The sequence below is a fragment of the Phyllostomus hastatus genome, unplaced genomic scaffold (assembly GCF_019186645.2).
Source record: "Phyllostomus hastatus isolate PE091 unplaced genomic scaffold, TTU_PhHast_1.1 phas_scaffold_28, whole genome shotgun sequence".
In the NCBI taxonomy this organism is placed as follows: domain Eukaryota; kingdom Metazoa; phylum Chordata; class Mammalia; order Chiroptera; family Phyllostomidae; genus Phyllostomus; species Phyllostomus hastatus.
This window is the reverse complement of record NW_025334022.1, coordinates 13,009,660-13,029,330: the sequence shown is the minus strand read 5'-3', so window position 1 is coordinate 13,029,330 and position 19,671 is coordinate 13,009,660. Positions and strand designations below refer to the sequence as shown.

The 19,671-nt window shown below is 39.3% G+C and overlaps 1 protein-coding gene and 1 pseudogene across 1 annotated transcript in view; one reads left to right on the top strand and one right to left on the bottom strand.

The window, feature by feature from the left end:
- Positions 1-2,331: 2,331 nt before the first annotated feature.
- CENPI (centromere protein I) overlaps positions 2,332-19,671 on the top strand; it is an 83,003-nt gene continuing 65,663 nt past the window's right edge. Inside the window, exons 1-5 of the mRNA XM_045817675.1 lie at positions 2,332-2,464; positions 4,440-4,681; positions 5,305-5,442; positions 8,885-9,003; positions 12,568-12,675. Of these exons, the coding sequence (XP_045673631.1) occupies positions 4,453-4,681; positions 5,305-5,442; positions 8,885-9,003; positions 12,568-12,675 (594 nt within the window). The 5' untranslated portion in view covers positions 2,332-2,464; positions 4,440-4,452. The remainder of the gene's footprint in view (positions 2,465-4,439; positions 4,682-5,304; positions 5,443-8,884; positions 9,004-12,567; positions 12,676-19,671) is intronic.
- On the bottom strand, positions 13,256-13,796 carry LOC123805180 (annotated as a pseudogene).

The following is a 19,671-nucleotide window of genomic DNA, read 5'->3' as shown; positions in this document are numbered from 1 at the left end:
AGATTAAGCTGAAAACTTGAACCTACCACTTTAAGAAACATTTTCTTCAATCTGAGGCAGTGAGTTATGTGTAAAATTAATTAGCCTCTACTTTCAACAGTTGTTTATATTTTAAATACTCCATATTGAGTTTAATTAAAATAAGAAATATATGCAGTCAGTAGATAATCTAATTCTTTAAGTGATGAAATTGAAAATTTCACCTTGGTTTTGTCCAAGCCCAACCTACAAAACTCCTTTACCCACAGTTTGAAACTGAAGCAATAAACTTGTTTTTTTTTCTTAAGCCAAAAGCTGCCTCATTTCCACCATTCTCAGCAACTAACTGGGATTTGGCAGCTTCTCCAGTGTTGTGGTTAAGGGATCAGTGATTATTCCTGATAGAAGTCTGAATCTCAAACTGTTCTCTTAAATCATCTGAAATTTGACCGAAGAGCTGTACACAGTATTTCCCTGACAAATAGATTTACTACTCCTGTTGAATCTTCACTCGAGTTTGCTAGTGTAAGCATAGATATAAGTTACTCCCAAAGTTGTCTCCTCTACACTTCTTTATCATTCCAGTGGGTGGAGTTTAGCTGGGGGAAAGACATTTGATATAGGTTAGTTGGATCCAGCAATATGAAAATTTGCTTTCTTCATTACTTACTGGACTTTCTCCTTGTTAGATATGCTTTGATGGATTTAATATTATTGTGCCAGGGATGGGGAAAAGGATGGGGGTGTGGTTTGTTTTGTGTGTGTGTGTGTGTGTGTGTGTGTAGTAAAATTATTGTATTTCTTCACTGTCATTGTTCTCATTGATTGATACCCCTGTGTGTTATTTCTCTTATTCTTTTAAAATAAAATTTTTTTTTGAAATTTGGAGGAAACTGTTGGGACAAATAATGGAAGTCTGGAAAGCAAGACTCATATCAAGGGATTCAGTTTCTTTCTCTCTTTCTCTCTCCCTCTCTCTCTGTCTGGATGAGGGAGAAGAAAGAGTATAATCACTTAAACATACTAATGAGGCTACCAACTTTCCAATCTCATTTAAGTTCCTCCACACCTCTGTGATGTCAGCACATAAAATATTGATAGAAAGCTATTGAATTAGTACCCCAATACAATATCCAGTTTTGGGGAATTCTGCTTCATTAGGTGATGCCAAGTGAAGGTAGAAGAATTAGTTCAGAGAAAACTTCAGGTATATTAAATAAAGGTTAGCCAGTGTCTCTCACTATATGTGTCCACAAAGTGGCACAAGTTCCAGTGCCAGTCTTGTCACATTAGGTGAGTTATTTCACCACTCAAGGTCCCAGTTTCATCATTTACAAAAAAGAAGAGGATTGAAGGATTAAAAACCCTTCCAATTTACAACTGAGTCTATGGAATGCTTAAAAGTATAAATGACTTGAGAAATGTTCAGTTAGTAGAAAAAGGAAGATCAACTACCATGAAAGAATTGAACACTCAATTTTCATGCACAATTAAGTAAGAGTTCATGAAAGTACACTGAAAAACCATACAAATATAAAATGTAAATAGTCATTTCCACTGTAGTCTCCGAAATACACCAACTTAATCTTCGATTCCTCATCTCTCCCTAAGATTCTTCCTATAGTTTTGCCTACAGTATATGGGTATGTTTTGGCCTCCAACAATTAGCGAGAGCTGTTTATATCTGTCCTCCCTGATTCCTACTCTAGTAGGAGATTAAACTAGGGACTATGCTTAGGTCTCACACTAAGCTCTTATCACTGTTTTCGCCCATTTCTTTTAGGTCCATCACCCCTGAAAGTTAGGAATATTTACATACATGTCGACTGGCTGGTTATGTGCAAAGTACCACAACTCGTTTAAGACACATGTTCTTAGCAAACCCTGCTAAGGGTACCCATCCTTGGTAAAAGGAGGGCAGATACAGTCGTTTTTCCCTCCTACCTACTAGTTTCACATCGGGAATTAGAGGTCACAGGCTCTTTAACCTGTCTCTTGCCCATCATTGGTGGGGGGAGCAGTCTTTACTGCAAAGTTTGCAGTTTCATATTTGCCTACCAAGTATCGACATTTGGAGTCAATCTGGGCAAAATGATCACTATGACTAATCATGTTAAATTCAAGAACCTACACGCTGATTGTTCTGTTTTAAGCAAAATGACGAATGCAAACACGTTTCAGGACAGCGGGAAGGCCAGCCAATCAGCTGGCTGCCGCTGCAAAGGTCAACTCGGTGCACTTCCCGGAGGCCAGACAGAGGGGCTTAAGACAGAGCGACAAAGCGGAACTGGGTTTGCGTCAGCGTTGGCGCGCGCCGCCTCGAGACGTTAAACTGTAACCTAACCAATCAGACTTCAGCAGAGCGCGCCGCTCTGCCAGGACGCCTCCTGCGTCTCCGCGGAAGAGCATGCCGGGGCGGGGCTTGCTTATTTGAATCCTGGGGATCATTGGACTCCGGAGTTTCAGGGATAGAGGAATGCATTGGGTAAGGTACTTTTAAATTCCGCGCGAAAGGGGGGACTCTGAGATCGAAGGGGATCTCACTGACTTCCAAGCAGTACCAGCCTGCAAAGTGTGGCTAGGGTCGAGTTTTCTCCCCAAACCAGGAAGAGCCAGGGAGAGTCTTGGGAAGCTATGGGACCGGTCAGCCGAGTGGGGTCAGAAGCTGTTCCTCTTCGGTAGGAACCTAGGAAACTGCTCAGAACCTGGAACCTCCCACTGGGTTTGATACGCATATTGCTTTTCTGCTCTGGTCGCATCTGTTCTAGGGAGGTGGGATTGAGTATTATTCCAACCATTCCCTTAGTTTTTCTCATTTGAAGCCAAAAATTTAGGAGACTTCTGGGTTCTTCTCTTCCCTTTTCCTCACGTACATCCAGTATTTTATCATGGTCTTGCCCAATCTACCTCCAAAATATATCACGAATACAATCATTTTCTACCTCTTCCACCGCTGTACTTAGGCCTAGTTCAGATTACAGTTATATCGCTTCTGGACTTCTGCAATGCCCTTTTAATGTTCTGTTTCCATTCCTTGACCCCTAGCATTCTATTCTTCACACTGTAGCTAAAATAGTCTTAAAACGTAAGCCAGATGGTATCACTCCCCGTGCCTAACACTTCTCCTTTCTCCAGTAGTTGCCATGGCACTTAAAATCCAAAGTCCTTACTCTGGGTGCCTTTCTGACTTTATCTCCCACTACTTTCTGCCTCTTTCATGTCACCACCTCTCCTTACCCGCACTGGTGTTGCTACTGTTTTTCTAACACGCAAAACTCTTGCTTTAAGGTCTTAGCAAATCTTACTCCTCCCTCTCCATGAAATACTCTTCCAGCACATCTTCATGTAGCTGGTTCCTTGGCATGCAAATGTCAGTTTAAAGGTCAATCAGGGAAGCTTTTTCTGCACATTTATTCCAGAGTAGCTTCTCACCCCTACCTCGTTTCTATCACATCACTGTATTGTATTCCCTATTAGCTATATAGCACATTGTGTCATATATGATGCGCATTTTTTTTGCCCAAATTTTTGCGGGGGAAAAAAAAGGATGAGCATTATACATGGGTAGTACCTGAAATACCTTGTATTTGTTCTTGTGTTTTGTAAGTATTTGTTACCTAAAATATCTTGTACCATGATATGTTAAAAAATAAATGCTAAAATTCCTTTATTATACAAAACAAGTATTTAAATATAAATAATTGAATTAAAAATTAAAACAAAAGATTTTTTTTCTGAAAGTTTGGGCCAAAAACGTGGGTGCACATATACACAGTAAAATGAGGTACTTATTTAGTACTGACTGTCATACTCCTCCCCACCCCTGTAAGTCTTATGAGAGCAGAGACCTTGACTATTTCATTATTTTATCCCGGTAACTAAAACTGTGCTTGGCATATAGATGATGTTCATTAATTATTTATTGAATAAGTGAATTAATTAATGGGGAATTTTTCTGTTCTAAGAATCCTTAGTTTGCCTACCAGTTTGGTTTTTGAACTACATTTATAACTAAGCACTGGCGAAATAGGGAGCATAAAAGATGAAAGCAAAATCAAGGAAGGGTAGAGAAAAATGGAAGTAATTGGAGAAAGTAGGATTGAGTTCATGAGATGGTTTAGTTTTGGATTCTCTTATGTCATATACCCATTTTAAGAGAACTTGCTATGTTACCTGTACTCTTACTGTTTTTTTCCCCCTATAGGAAAGCCAGTTCATCTGGTGAATGTTACCTTGGAGAGTTGTTTCTCTCTATTCCCATTTAGGTCAAGGGCTTTCTGAGAAAGCTAACCTATAGGTTTTGTTGCCCAGACTTTTTTCAGATTATTTGTTGTGTACTTGTTGTATGTTAGATACTGTGTACTAAATTTGGGGAATATAGGAAGATACTGTTCCTGTCTTTGTGGGGTAAAAAGGGACAGCTTGGTTGATTAATGGTAATGACACTTGTTTCTGTATAGAACATGCACAATAATGTCACCTCAAAAGAGAGTTAAGAACTCTCAGACACCAAAGAGAACTTCACGACATAGTAATAGTTATCAGAGTAATCTCTTGGCCTGGAAATTGAAAGAGAACCTAAGCAACTCAAAGAGCATCTCGAAACATGGACAGAACAGTACAGTGGAAGATTCTGAACATGCTGATGCTGATGAGCTAGCAGGAGATGCTCTGCAAATAGCAATGAGATACTTTGACAAAGGTAAGATGGATTATTTTCCTTATGAAAGTCCTGTTTTTGTCAAAATATTCTAGACTGTTTAGTTAAGGAACTTTAAAGGAGAGCATAGTTTTGCTCCTTCATGCTTTTGTCTGTTTAACAGACATTTAGTGAGCACCTACTTACTGCATATCAGTATGCTTGGTACTGGGTATACAATAGCAAAGCACGTTCCTGGCAGAGCAGTTTCCAAACTACTGCACATTGGAATTACCCAGGAATCTTTCAACATACTAATGCTTGGCATGTACTCTTAGACGACATGACTTTTTGGTACAAGATGCAACCTGGGCACTAGGATTTTTTGAAGACTCCTTAGGTGATTTCAAAATTTGAGAACTACTGCCCGAGTATTGACACAGCTTATAGTCTAAATTCAGTGCTTTTAATTAGTTTAGAGCAGAGATGCCAAGGCATGATTCACTTTTCCTTACTGAAGGTGCTATTGCTGTGAAATATTCTAGAGTTGTAAGGCTTTGAAGGACTTTTCGGAAGGACTTTTATACATAAAGGTATTCCTTTACAGTATCCCAAGTTGTAATTATTGAGGCTGGAGACTGAAAGAATTTTAAACCTCTCATTATTTAATATGGTTCTTTTTCCAGGTCCCTTTAACACACCACGGAATAAAGATAAAACCTTGGAAAAACACCTGAAAACTGTGGAAAATGTGGCTTGGAAGAATGGGTTAGCTCCAGAAGGGATTGACATTCTATTAAATGTGGCACTCAGTGGCAAATTTGGTATGTCAAGGGGATACATTTGTCATAGTTTATTATTAGTTTTGTTCCCAGACTTTGAATTAGATGGCTCATTAGAATCAGTTGCAGTTCTTTTTTACTATTCTATTTACAAAACCAAAGTGGAACTTTCTTATATTCAAACTACCTTATGTGCCAAAAGTTTCTGTGTATGATGAAAATGGCTAGTTATCACATAACTTTACAAGTAAAGTGTATACACTCTTGTCACCAGATGCATGGGAGCCATTTTCAGTATTTCTCTTAAGAAGCATAGATATAATTTAAGTAATATTGCTGGAAGGCACCGTAGGAGATCACTTGGTCTACTTCGTTGCTTTTAGGTTCACTTATATATGACAGGTCCCTATTGATGCTCTGTTCCAGCATCTGTGACCGTAAGAGTCAAGATGGGTTTTATTTTTTGTACAAATGTTTCCTTTCCTGTTCTAAATTAATTTGTAATGGGCATGGGGGTGGAGTTCTTAGGAAGAAATAACATCTGGCCAGTATTGTTTTTACTTGAGAAAAATGTTTTAAGCTACTTTTATCCACATTGTGACTTAGAAGGTATTTTAGACCCTGTATATCTTCATTTTAAAAATGAGGAACTGAGGCCCAGAGTGGTTAAAGAGACTTGGTTAAACATCAGAGCTAGAACTGGAGAATTCAGATCTTCTAACTCCCCTTCTAGGGTTTGTACTGTGCCATACTGCTACCGGGTTTTCCGTTTTTTTTTTGTTGTTTTTTTTTTTTTTTGGAAAATTAAGACTATCAAAACTGACCCTTGCATGTTGCATTTCTTTGTGTATACCCTAGCATCATGGTCACAGGTGTGTGTGCATGTGTTTAAAGCAACAACACATTACCAGCTGAATTCAGTATATGAGTCCCGGGTATTTTATTTCTGTGCTTTTACCTGATGAATTCTCTGTGTTTTCCAGAAAGTTAAATTTGACCTAATAAAAAATTGGTTCTTCTTTTTTTAAGATTTTATATATTTATTTTTAGAGAGAGGGGAAGGGAGGGAGAAAGAGAGAGGGAGAAACATCCATGCACAAGGGAAACATTGATTGGTTGCCTTTTGCATGCCCACAACTGGGGACCTGGCATGCAACCCAGGAATGTGCTCTGACTGGGAATCAAACTGGTGACCTTGCAGTTTGCAGGATGACTTCCACTGAGCTACACCAGTTGGAAGGGCAAGGCTCTTCTTTTAAGTGGTTTTAGATTGTTTGGTTCTAATATTTTCCCAGGAATTTGTGTTTAACTGATCAGTGTCTATCAAGAACAATTCTCTTTCTCCCTTCTCCCCCTTAAAACATGTATGGAATGTACAGGTGTTTTCTATTTTGGAATTTCTCTTTTCTTTGTTTATATCTCAGAAATTAATGGTTAGAACATTTTTGTGATGTTTGTCAGGTCTTGAGGCAAATATATGCCTCTCTCAAAATGCATGCCTCAGATTTAGAAACTTGAATATATGATTTAAAAAGCAATCTCTGGCTTTTTTGTATAGCTTTTAATTTTTCTGTTAAGGTGGAATTTGATGATGTGAAATGTGACCTCCTTAACTGCTTTTTGCCCTTTTAGTTATTTCTATCATATCCCTCATCACTGCTAGATCTTTACATGTAGTTCTTTTGCTGAGTTGTAATGCATATTCAGGGGCAGGTATGCTACAAATGTTGTAATTAGGTACAAAGAGACTAGACTCTTTAGAAATTAATTAAACAGTCATTGGTAAGAATACAGTCTATTGAATTCCCCCTTTGAATTTGGTCCATGTGTAGTGTTAGAGGTCAGACTGTTTTAAACTTTAGAAGGGTTAGAGGGTGAAAGTGTGGGAGAAAAGAGAAATAAAAACAAGAACCATAGGAGTGGAAAGCAGGGGGTTTTATTCCTGTGATTCATTACCTGCTTTTACTGCTTGCTTCCTTCTCTATAGAATGATGAGGTAAAAATTGATGAGATATATTATTGTAAATTATGCAGGATGAATAAATCTAGAGATCTGTATGATGACTATAGTTAATAATACTGTGGTGAATACTGGAAATTTTCTAAGAGTAGATTTGAGGTGCTCTTACCACATGCAAAAAAATGGTAGCTATGTGAGGAGGTAATGTTAATTAACTTGACTGTGGTAGTCATTTTACTCTGTATATGTATATCATATCATCATGTTGTACATCTTAAATATATACAACTTTTATTTAAAATGTAAAGTCATATGTATCCCTTTACACTTTAAGTAAAGATATGCATGCATTATAGCACAGTGATCACATCCATTCACTGAAATAATGCTGTTTTGTAATAATGTAAAATAAACATGTATAAGATGTTTCTGAAAATGCTACTTACAGGTGAAGTTAAGAACAGCATTATTTCAGTGAATGGATGTGATCATTCTGCTATAATGCATATGAAATAGTGTTTAAAGATGTGTTAGATGTACCTAAGAATGCTACTCATGGGACAAGTTGAGAAGTGTTATTATAGTGAGTGGAGGTGTTGCCACACTTTTAGGCATATAAAACTGTGATTAAAGACACACGTGTCCAAGATGTTTAGGTGAATTCTACTTGCCTAAGTGGAGAACAGTGTTTTTTCAGTGAGTGGTTGTGATCACCACAGTAGAATGCAAATAAAAAAAATGTTTAAATATAAAAAAGGAATTAATGAGATGCTTATTTAATTCTTGAAATATTAATAAGCAGAAGTTGATACAGGATGTATACAAAGCTATTTGCAACATCACTTCTCTTACCAGATGGAAGGGTATCATAGAAACCAGAGACTATGATGGAATAATTGGACCAGTATAGAATATTACTGCCATCTAATTCCAAGAATAGCTGTTCCATTCTACTATCCTCTCTCTCCACTTTTTGGGGAAGGATGGAGAGTCCAAATATATTTATTTATTCTTAAATGTAGCAGCCCATGTAAAATGTCTGTCAGTAGTTTAAATAAATCAGAATCTATTTTGCCGTTACAAAATATAATAGCAAAAGAATAATCCTTGAAATGTCCCTGTGGGTAAAGACTTTTTTGAGGTGTGTAATTCACATACCATAAAATTCACACTTTCAAAGCATGCATCAGGGTTTTTTTTTTTAAACATTCACAGAGTTGTAAAACCATCTCCACTCTCTATTTCCCAAACATATCTTCAACCCAAAAAGAAACCCCAAACTTATCCTCACCTTTTAAATAGAAATATTAGAACCAAAGAATTTGCTTTATAGTTTACATTAGAAGTTTAAGGTATATTTTTATTTCAAAATGTGTTAATGATAAGAGATGTCAAATATTACTCATCTTTTTTGCCTTCAGTGTAAAATGAGATTTTTTTTTTTTAAGACCAAGAGTGAATGATAGTAAGGGAACAATCAAGATATCAAAATGCAGTTTAATTTAGAGTTTGTCTGCTTCCCAGGGAGTGCTGTAAACTCTCAGATATTGAGATGCATGATTCCAGCAACTCTAATATCAGAAGATTCTGTGGTTAAGGCGGTCTCCTGGCTTTGTGCTGGCAAGTGTTGTGGTAGTACCAAGGTAATCTTTATTTTTATTTATTTATTTCTTTTTTTAAATGCTATTTTATTCATTATTCCATTACAATTGTGCCCAGTTATCCCCCTTTGCCACCCTCTATCCAGCAACCCCTACTCCCTCAGGCAATCCCCACACCTTTCTTTGTTCTTGTCCATGGGTCATGAGTATAAGTTCTTCAGCTACTCCATTTCCTATACTGTACTTTACATCCCCATGGCTATTCTGTAACTACCTATTTGTATTTCTTAATCCGCTCACCTCCTCATCCATTCCCCTACACCCCCCTCCCATTTGGCAACCATCAAAATGCTCCCTGTATCCATGATTCTGTTATTCTTGTTGGCTTAGTTTGTTTTTTAGATTCAGTTGTTGATAGATACCATATATTTTGAACTATAAGACGCGCATTTTTACCACATTTTTTGCTTCAAAAAATTTTTTTCCTATTTTCCTCCTCTAAAACCTAAGTGCATCTTATGGTGCAGACCCCAGATGCACCTAGGTTTTAAAGGAGGAAAATAGGGGGAAAATTTTTGAAGCAAAAAATGTGGTTAAAAAAAGTGTGTCTTATAGTCCAAAAAATATGGTAGGTATTTATTCCCATTTTATTGTTCATAGTTTTGATCTTCATTTTCTTAAATAAGTCCCTTTTACATGTTATGTAATAGTTTCATGATGATGAACTCCTTTAGTGTTTTCTTGTCTGAGAAGCTCTTTATCTGCCCTTTGATTCTAAATAATAGCTTTGCTGTGTAGAGCAGTCTTGGCTGTAGGTCCCAGCTTTTCATGACATTGAATATTTCTTGCCAAACCCTTCTAGCCTGTAAGGTTTCTTTTGACAAATCAGCTGACAGCCTTATGGGAACTCCTCTGTAGATAACTGACTCCTTTCCTATTGCTGCTTTTAAGATTCTCTCTTTATCTTTAACCTTTGGTATTTTAATTATGTTATGTCTTGGAATGGGCCTCTTTACATCCATCTTATATGGTACTCTCTATGCTTCCTGGTCTTGCATGTCCATTTCCGTCACCAAATTAACAAAGTTTTCTTATATTGTTTTTTCAAATAGTTTTCCAATTTCTTGCTCTTTCTCTTCTACTTCTGGCACCCCATTCATGCAAATATTGGAGTGCTGGAAGTGCTCCCAGAGGCTTCTTACACTATCCTCATTTTTTTGGATTCTTTAATCTTCTTGTGGTTCTGATTGGTTGTTTTTTGCTTCCTTATGTTCCGAATCACTGATTTGATTCTTGGTTTCATTCACTCTACTGTTGTTTCCCTATAAACTGTTCTTTATTTCAATGTGTATCCTTCATTTCTGACTGGATCTATTTTATGCTGTTGATGTCCTCACTAAGTTCCTTCAGCATTCTTATAACCAGTGTTTTGAACTCTGCTTCCTTAGATTGCTTATCTCCATTTTGTTTAGTTTTTCATGCAGTATTTTTAAAAGATTTTTATTTATTTATTTTTACAGAGAGGGGAAGGAAGGGAGAAAAAGAGGGAGAGATACATCGATGTGCAAGAGAAATATCATTCAGTTGCGTATCACAAATACCCAACTAGGGAGCTGGCCCACAATTCAGGCATGAACCCTGACTTTTATTTGAACCAGCAGTGTTTTGGTTCAGAGGCTAGTGCTCAATCCACTGAGGTGCACTGGCCTGGGCAGGAGTTTTGACCTGTTCTTTCATTTGGGCCATGTTTATTTGTCTCCTCATATTGGCAGCTTCCCTGTATTTGTTTCTATGAATTAGGTAGAGCTGCTGTGAGTCCCTCTCTTGGAAGTATGGCCTAATGTAGTAGGTGTCCTGTAGGGTCCAGTGGCACAGCCTCCCCTATCACCCAAGGTGGGTGCTCGAGATGGGCCCTTTGTGTGGGCTGAGTACTCTCTCCTTTTGTGGTTGAGCCTTGATTTCTGTTGGCAGGTCAATGGGAGGGATTTACCCAGGCCTGTCAGCTGCAAGTACTGGCTGTGACCACTGACCACCAATCACCTCACTTTCAGGAGGATCAGCTGTGCAGGGACAGGGTGGTGGTTCTGCAACATGGTCTGTAGCTGTCCACTGGGTGTGCTGGCCCTGGGGTTTCCCAGGTATTGCAGGCCAAAGTCAGCACTGGTGCTACGCTGCATGAGTTATACAGCAATCTGAAATGGCTGCTACCTTTGCTGGGATTGCAGATTCCCAGGTGAAGCCAAGCTATGAATCTAAGCTGACTGCTACTGGTAGCAGGACTTAGCAAAATATATAGGGGCTGGAAGCCCACTGAGGCTGGCTTTTGCTAGTTTGAGAGGATTTAGGAAGTTTTGAAACATAAGCCAAGACAATTCATTCATATGGAAAAGTACTGTGAACAGCTTGGGTAGGCCTGTAATTTGAGTAGAATGAGTCCCAGAGGATCTCCAGGGTGGGGCATACATTGTTAGCCTGGTTGATGGAATTTCAGATATGACACCTGCCTACTGGCTCTGTGGCTCTGTACAGGGAGGGTTCAGAAAAGGGACAGGGACCTCTGCCTGCCTTTCTGTCAGGGAGAAGCTGATCCCAGCTCTTGCCTTGATGCCAGACACTTTGGTGCCTCCCTATATGCCACTGGTGCCTTTTAAGCTGCTAACCTGGTGCTGGAGCTCAGAGGGAATAAGTCTGAGTAGGTGAGTCTGTGTGTGGGTTCTTTAAGAGGAACTGCTTGGGGTTCCAGAAGTTTCTTCCACCAACCCAATCTCCACTGGTTTTTGTAGCCAGAAGTTGTGGGGGCTTATCTTCCTGGCACTAGAACCCTGGGCTGTTGGGGGAACCTGATGTGGGTCTGAGACTCTGCACTCCCGAGATATCCCTTTCAAATTTTATCCACCACATGTGGATGTGGGATGAGCCCATTCTGCATCTACACTCCTCCTACCAGTCTGGATGGATGTGGTTTCTTTAATTCCGTAGTTGTCAGACTTCCATTTAACTGTAGTTCTGATGGTTCTGAGTGATGGTTTTTCTATAGTTTAGTTGTAATTTTGATGTCATCGTATGAGGAGGTGAGCCATGTTTACCTGTGCTGTCATCTTGATTGGAAGTTGTCCAAGGTAATCTTTTTAAACACTGATGATAAGTTCTTGAGAACCACTTAAGGACTGGTAAGGAAGAGCCACTTAGAGAGTAATGGCACTGACCTTTTGTGCAAAGCCTAAGGATTTGGAACAATGAAGCTTGATACAAGGACTCTGTTCAACAGAAATTATTACTGAGAGATAAAATCTATTATCCTGCTTTGTGCTGGGCAGGTGTGTTCATCCCTTTGGCATCTCTGTGACACAATGGAAGAGGAAGAGTTGTCTTGGGCCACACGTTAAATACATTGCGACACATAATCACAAAAAAATCTCCTAATGTTTTAAGTAAATGTATGATTTTCTGTTGGGCTGTATTCACAGTCATCCTGGGCTGCATGCAATCTGTAGGCCTTAGGTTGGACATCCCTGTTAGAGACTTCTAAAACAGCCCTGAGTGGGGAATTAAGTTCTATGATGCCAGTTATATTTCTCTAAAGATAAATGTTTTGTCTCTCAATAGATACTTTTTTATCGTTGGCTGGTTGCAATGTTTGACTTCATTGATCGCAAGGAGAAAATTAACTTGCTCTATGGCTTCTTTTTTGCTTCATTGCAAGATGATGCACTGGTAAGTACAAATTGGACATCATGCATCGATCAAATGGTATGTGCTTATATATTGACGTACCACATGTGCTTCAAAGTGCCACACAATTTTTTTTACTTATTTGAAAATGTGTCAAACATAGAAAAGTGTAAAGAATAACATTATACCCTTGCTCCTATCTCAGATGAACACATATTAGCTTTATATCTTTGTTCAAGGAAATAAAATGTTACAAATAGAATTAACTCCACATTGGAGTTTTTTTTTTGCAGTGATTGCCATCTTATCTCTTTTGAACCAGTTCCATGGGTTCTTTGGGTCACTTATTCTATACATCCTTTTAGAAAAACATTTTTTTTGGAGAGAGAGAAACATCAATTTGTTGTTTTACTTATTTATATATTCATTGGTTGCTTCTCTTTTTTTCTTCTTTAAATTTTATAATGGCCAGGAAATGGTATAGAATAACTACCAAGTCACATAAATTATCCATTAATGTTTGTGATCTCCAAAAGAACTCTGTCGGCCCATGCCAACCACATGTGAGTTTTCATCCATCGTCGTCTGGGCATGTGACTAAGTGTGGGCTGTGGACCCATCTTTACATGGTCCAGAAATAAACGTGGCTGCCATGTTTGGCAGGCTCCAGATCTCCTTTTACCTCTGGGAAGGGCTCTGGTCTTGGTCTTGAGTGGTAGGGATTCTCCCATAAAAATCACTCTGTTTTCATTTTGGTGACCTTGGACAGCTCTCCCAGGTCAGGTTGCACCCAGCCCAGCTTGTCAGCACACACTCATTCAAACTTTGCCTACTGTTTGAGACACCAAAGTAATAGCTACAGGCAGAAATAATCATTGCAGGTCCAGTATTCTGTAAAAGGTTCTGCACAATGATGCTATTTCTGCCTGAAGAAGTCAAGAGCACACTTGTTGACAAGCTTGCCTCCTTCTAAATAATGCTGCAGATCTTTTCCTTCACAGTGGCACAGAATGAACTCCTTGTTCGGTTTATGACACTGAGCTCCATAGTAATGGGCCACAGCTTTAAGCACAGCAGAACTGACTTCACCGCCTGCACTTTCAGATCCTCCAGAGTAGGCAGCTCCACTATTTCTGGCATGTAGCCCTGACCTGGACGAGGCAGCCACAGCTGCATCACCTCTGTCTCCTTCATTGGTTGCTTCTTGTATGTGCCCTGACTGGGGATCAAACCTGCAACTATGATGTACCAGGATGACACTCTAACCAACTGAGCTACCTAGCCAGGGCTACATTTTCTTGATTAACAATGTAAGATTCTCATGAGAATTAATAAGCAGAGGATTGCTTTTTGTGGGATGCCAGTAGACTGATTTTTTATTAAATAGAATAAGTACTCATATTGAAAACATTAATAACTCTACAAAAAACAATTTACTGTCCACCTGGAAGACTTTCAAGTACCATCTTCACAGACCATGAGAACCATTCATTTAATGGAATTCTTGCCTTTTGGGAACAAAACTCATTCACTAATTTTATTTTTTTATTTTTTTAATATATCAATCAAAATTTATTATTTGTTTTTTCCATATACTGCTTTTTAAAAAATATATTTTATTGATTATGCTATTACAGTTGTCCCATTTTTCCCTACTTTATGCCCCTCTGCCCTTAACATGCCCCTCCAACCTATATTCCCACCCCCTTTACTTCATGTCCATGGGTTGTACATGTAAGTTCTTTGGCTTCTCTATTTCCTGTACTATTCTTAACCTCCCCATCTGTTTTCTACCTACCATTTTTGCTACTTATTCCCTGTACCTTTTCCCCTATTCTCCTCCTCCCCACTGATAACCCTCCACGTGATTTCCATTTCTGTGATTCCGTGCCTCTTCTATTTCTTTGCTTAGTTTGTTTTTGTTTTTTTAGGTTCGGTTGTTGATAGCTGTGTGTTTGTTGTCATTTTACTGTTCATATTTTTGATCTTCTTTTCTTTAGATAAGTCCCTTTAACATTCCATATAATAAGGGCTTGGTGATGATGAACTCCTTTAACTTGACCTTATCTGGGAAGCACTTTGTGTGCCTTCCATTCTAAATGAAAGCTTTGCTGGATAGAGTAATCTTGGATGTAGGTCCTTGCCTTTCATGACTTCAAAATACTTCTTTCTAGCCCCTTCTTGCCTGCAAGGTTTCTTTGGAGAAAGCTGACAGTCTTTTAGGAACTCCTTTGTAGGTTACTGTCTCCTTTTCGCTTGCTGCTTTGAAGATTCTCTCCTCTTTAATCTTGGCTAATGTGATTATGGTGTGACTTGCTGTGTGCCTCCTTGGGTCCAACTTCTTTGGGACTCTCTGAGCTTCCTGGACTTCCTGAAAGTCTATTTCCTTTGCCAGATTGAGGAAGTTCTCTTTCATTATGTTTTCAAATAAGTTTTCAAATTCTTTCTCTTCCTCTTCTCCTTCTGTCACCCCTATGATTTGGATTTGGAGTGCTTAAAGTTGTCCCAGAGGTTCCTATGCCTCTCTTCATCTTTTTGAATCCTTTTTCTTCATTTTGTTCCTGTTTGATATTTATTTCTTCTTTTTGTTTCAAACCCTTGATTTGAGTCCTGGTTTCCTTCCCGTCACTGTTGGTTTCCTGTATATTTCCCTTTATTTCACTTTGTGTAGCCTTTATTTGTTCCTTCATTTTGTAACCGAGCTCAATCAATTCTGTGAGCATCCTGATGATCAGTGAACTTGGTGAATGAACTTCCTGATGAACTTGGCATCAATAGGTTTGCTACCTCTTCATCACTTAATTCTATTTTTGGAGCCAGATCTGTTCTTTCACTTGGGCTATTTTTTTTTGTCTCTGCATGCCTGTTAAGTTGTAAGGAGGTGGAGCCTTAGGTATTCACCAGGGTGGGGCAATCCTCTTTGCTTCATTGTGGCACTGTCTGTGGTAGAGGGATCAGAGAGGGAACAAGGCCGCCTGCTTGCTCTGCTGTAGCCCCACTTTCCAATGAAGTCTCCTGTGAGATTGGAAGTTTCTCCCACCTTCATGACGCCTGTAGTATTTACAGCTAGAGGTTTTGAGTCTTTAGTTTCCTGGTGAGCCAGCCCTTCCTCTCCTCAGTGGTCTGCCACCTTGCTACGGGTCTTCTCAGCTCAATTGCCCATTTCCAGCCCCTCCTACTGGTCTGGATGAATGTTTATTTAACTCCTTGGTTGTTGGTATTCCATGCAGTTTGATATTCTGGGAGTTCTGGTTTTTTATTGTTTTTAAATTGGTCATTATCTTTCTTTTGGTTGTGTTGTGGAAAATCCACCCACACGCGGGGAGATAACAAGCATAAACTTTATTACCTGGGGGCCCAGAGAGGGTGGTTAACATCCAAATCCTCTGAGCACCGATCCTCACTCTCCCGCGGTTTATATAGTCCTGGGCTTCCTATCTACGTGGCGAAGCAAGGTTACAGAAGCCGAATGCGGAAGTTAGGTCTAGCTACCTTATGTGGGAGACAAAGAGAAAACGCAGGAGGAATTTGCAGAAGCTACAGAGCACAGGAGCTTATCATGGGAGTCAGTGTACGACCTTGAGTAACTGGCTGTTGCTTTGTTTACGACTGGTCAGCTTCTACAGTCCTGTGTGAAATTTTGCAAGTGTTACAGTTACAGAGCATAAGAAACTTTTGGAGTTTTCTTTTCCTGCCACAGTGTGAGGAAGCAAAGTTTCTATCTATGCCTCCATCTTGGCTGGAACACCCCATTCATCAAAAAAATTTATTGAGCACCTACTATTTTCTGTACTTATGCAGTCCAATATGGTAACCACTAATATTATATGATTAGTGAGCACTGGAAATATGGCTAGACCAAACTGAAATGTGCTGTAAGGGTGAAATATACACCACTTCTATTCCCATTTTAGAGACAAGGAATCTGAGTCACAAAGAAGTCAAATAATTACCCAGGGTCACTTGGCTAGAGTGAGGGTTTATGGAAAATTATCTTATTCCCATTTTAGAGATGAGACAGTTGAACATGTAGAAGTTAAGTAGCTTTGCTAAGGTAAGCCACCTAGAAAGAGGCTGAGCCTCAAAAATATTTAAGTGTAGTAGGAGAAGAGGTAAGTGCAGTATCATAAATCCTGAGATAGTATCCATAGGGTTCTATAGGGGTGTTGAGGAGAGGTATCAATATAAGACTAGGGATCAGGGTTAGAGTTACAGAAATATGTTTTCAACAAGAAGAGTGATACCTCTCCTGACAATAAGGAAAAAGGATGGGTGTTGGTGCTAATAAATTTGTGCGTTAGTAAGTGACACAATTGAGGGAATTCTTGACTAGTGGTCTTGGTGATTTTTCAATTTTTCAGTCAAGTGGGAGGCAAGATCTTCTGTTGAGAATAAGGAGGGGGAAACAGAATATCATGTTTAAGGATAGAGTGTAAATTTTGAAATAGTACCTGATGGAAAAGGGAATAGTAGATGATTAAAGATGCAGAAGTTTTGAAAGCCAAGATGAGGTTAGAGAGCATGAATTTGTGATGTTGCTAATATGCAAGGGTAGGTAATTTCTCCAGGGTCAGAAAAGAAGGCAAGAAATTATTGAGCTGATGGACCAGGGGGTCTAGAGAGAAAAGGGGGAGAAGGTAAAGATGGAAGATGGCAGATCGGTAGCCCACACACCTAAGGTTCAGGATGCCTTGGTGACATTCAAGACGTGTATTGGGATTAAAAGCTGGAGTAGTGATAGGAAGTTGTAGCATTGGAGTTGAAGATTTCAGGAGGAGATGGTTCAGTATGCTATCGAGCTTCCATATGACCATGGGGTGAATTCTTGAAATAGAGTAAGGGAGTGAACATTATTTGAATTGAAATTTTCTTTATCCTTGTAGACTTGTCATCACTGCCTATCTATCAATTACTGAATGAGGTTATGTTGAAACTCTCCAACTGCAAAGGCAAAATTGTCCGTTTTTCCTTAAAGTTCTGCCAATTTTTGCTATATATAATTTGAGTCTGTTAGGTGAATGCACAATTAAAGTTTTCATATTGTCCTGATGAATCAAACCTTTTATCATGTAGTAACCTTTTATTGTTAGAAATGCTTTTTGTGAGACTTCTGGCCAACAAGGAGGCATAGGTAGACACACTGTGCCTCCTTGCACAACCAAAAGAAGGACAACAACAAATTTGAAAACAAAAATCAATGAGAACTGACAGAAAATAGAACTGTATCAAAATTCTACAACCAAGGAGTTCAAGAAGAAACATTCATCTGGACTGGTAAGAGGGGTGGAGAGGGGCAGCCAGGTGGCAAGGACTCACGACAAGGCAGTGGCCGGAAGACCTGGCAAGGCAGTGGCTTGTGGACTGAGCGGTCCCACATTTGTATGCAGATGAACTGGGAGGAACAACTGGGGAGCGAGGTAGACCACGCAACCCAGCATTCCAGTACAGGGAAATCAAGCCTCAAAGTCTCTGACTGAAAACTTCTGTGGGGGTTGAGGTGGCAGCAGAAGAAACTCTCAGCTTGACAAGAGAGTTTGTTGGAGAGACCCACAGGATCCTAGAACATACACAAACCTACCCATCTGGGAATTAGCACCAGAAGGGCCCAATTTGACTGTGGGTAGTTGGGGAAGTGACCGAAAATTGGCAGAGAGCTGAGCAAGCAGCACTGTCCCCTCTCAGACCCCTCCCCCACATACAGCCTCACAATGCAACCACATGGTTGCTTTGCCCTGGTGAACACCTAAGGCTCCACCCCTTATTATGTAACAGGTGTGCCAAGACAAAAACATGACCCAAATGAAAGAACAGATGAAAGCTCCAGAAAAAATAAAACTGAGCAATGAAAAGATATCCAACCTATCAGATAAACAGTTCAAAGCTCTGGTTATGAAGATGCTCCAGAAACTCACTGGGTACTTAAACAGCATAAAAAAGACCCAGTGAAGGTTGCATTATGTGAAATAGAGAAAAATCTACAGGGAGCCAACAGTGATGGGAAGGAAACCAGGACTCAAATCAAGGGTTTGGAGCAGAAGGAAGAAAGAAACATTTAACCAGAATAGAATGAAAAAAGAAGAATTCAAAAAGATGAAGAGAGGCATAGGAACCTCTGGGACAACTTTAAGCACTCCAAATCCAAATCATAGGGGTGACAGAAGGAGAAGAGGAAGAGAAAGAATTTGAAAACTTATTTGAAAACATAATGAAAGAGAACTTCCTCAATCTGGCAAAGGAAATAGACTTTCAGGAAGTCCAGGAAGCTCAGAGAGTCCCAAAGAAGTTGGACCCAAGGAGGCACACAGCAAGTCACACCATAATCACATTAGCCAAGATTAAAGAGGAGAGAATCTTCAAAGCAGCAAGCGAAAAGGAGACAGTAACCTACAAAGGAGTTCCTAAAAGACTGTCAGCTTTCTCCAAAGAAACCTTGCAGGCAAGAAGGGGCTAGAAAGAAGTATTTTGAAGTCATGAAAGGCAAGGACCTACATCCAAGATTACTCTATCCAGCAAAGCTTTCATTTAGAATGGAAGGCACACAAAGTGCTTCCCAGATAAGGTCAAGTTAAAGGAGTTCATCATCACCAAGCCCTTATTATATGGAATGTTAAAGGGACTTATCTAAAGAAAAGAAGATCAAAAATATGAACAGTAAAATGACAACAAACACACAGCTATCAACAACCGAACCTAAAAAAACAAAAACAAACTAAGCAAAGAAATAGAAGAGGCACGGAATCACAGAAATGGAAATCACGTGGAGGGTTATCAGTGGGGGAGGAGGAGAATAGGGGAAAAGGTACAGGGAATAAGTAGCAAAAATGGTAGGTAGAAAACAGATGGGGAGGTTAAGAATAGTACAGGAAATAGAGAAGCCAAAGAACTTACATGTACAACCCATGGACATGAAGTAAAGGGTTGGAATGTGGGTGGGAGGGGGTGTGCAGGATAGAGGGTAATAAAGGGGTGAAATGGGACAACTGTAATGGCATAATAAAATATATAAAAAATGCTTTTTGTTACAGTCTGTTTTGTCTG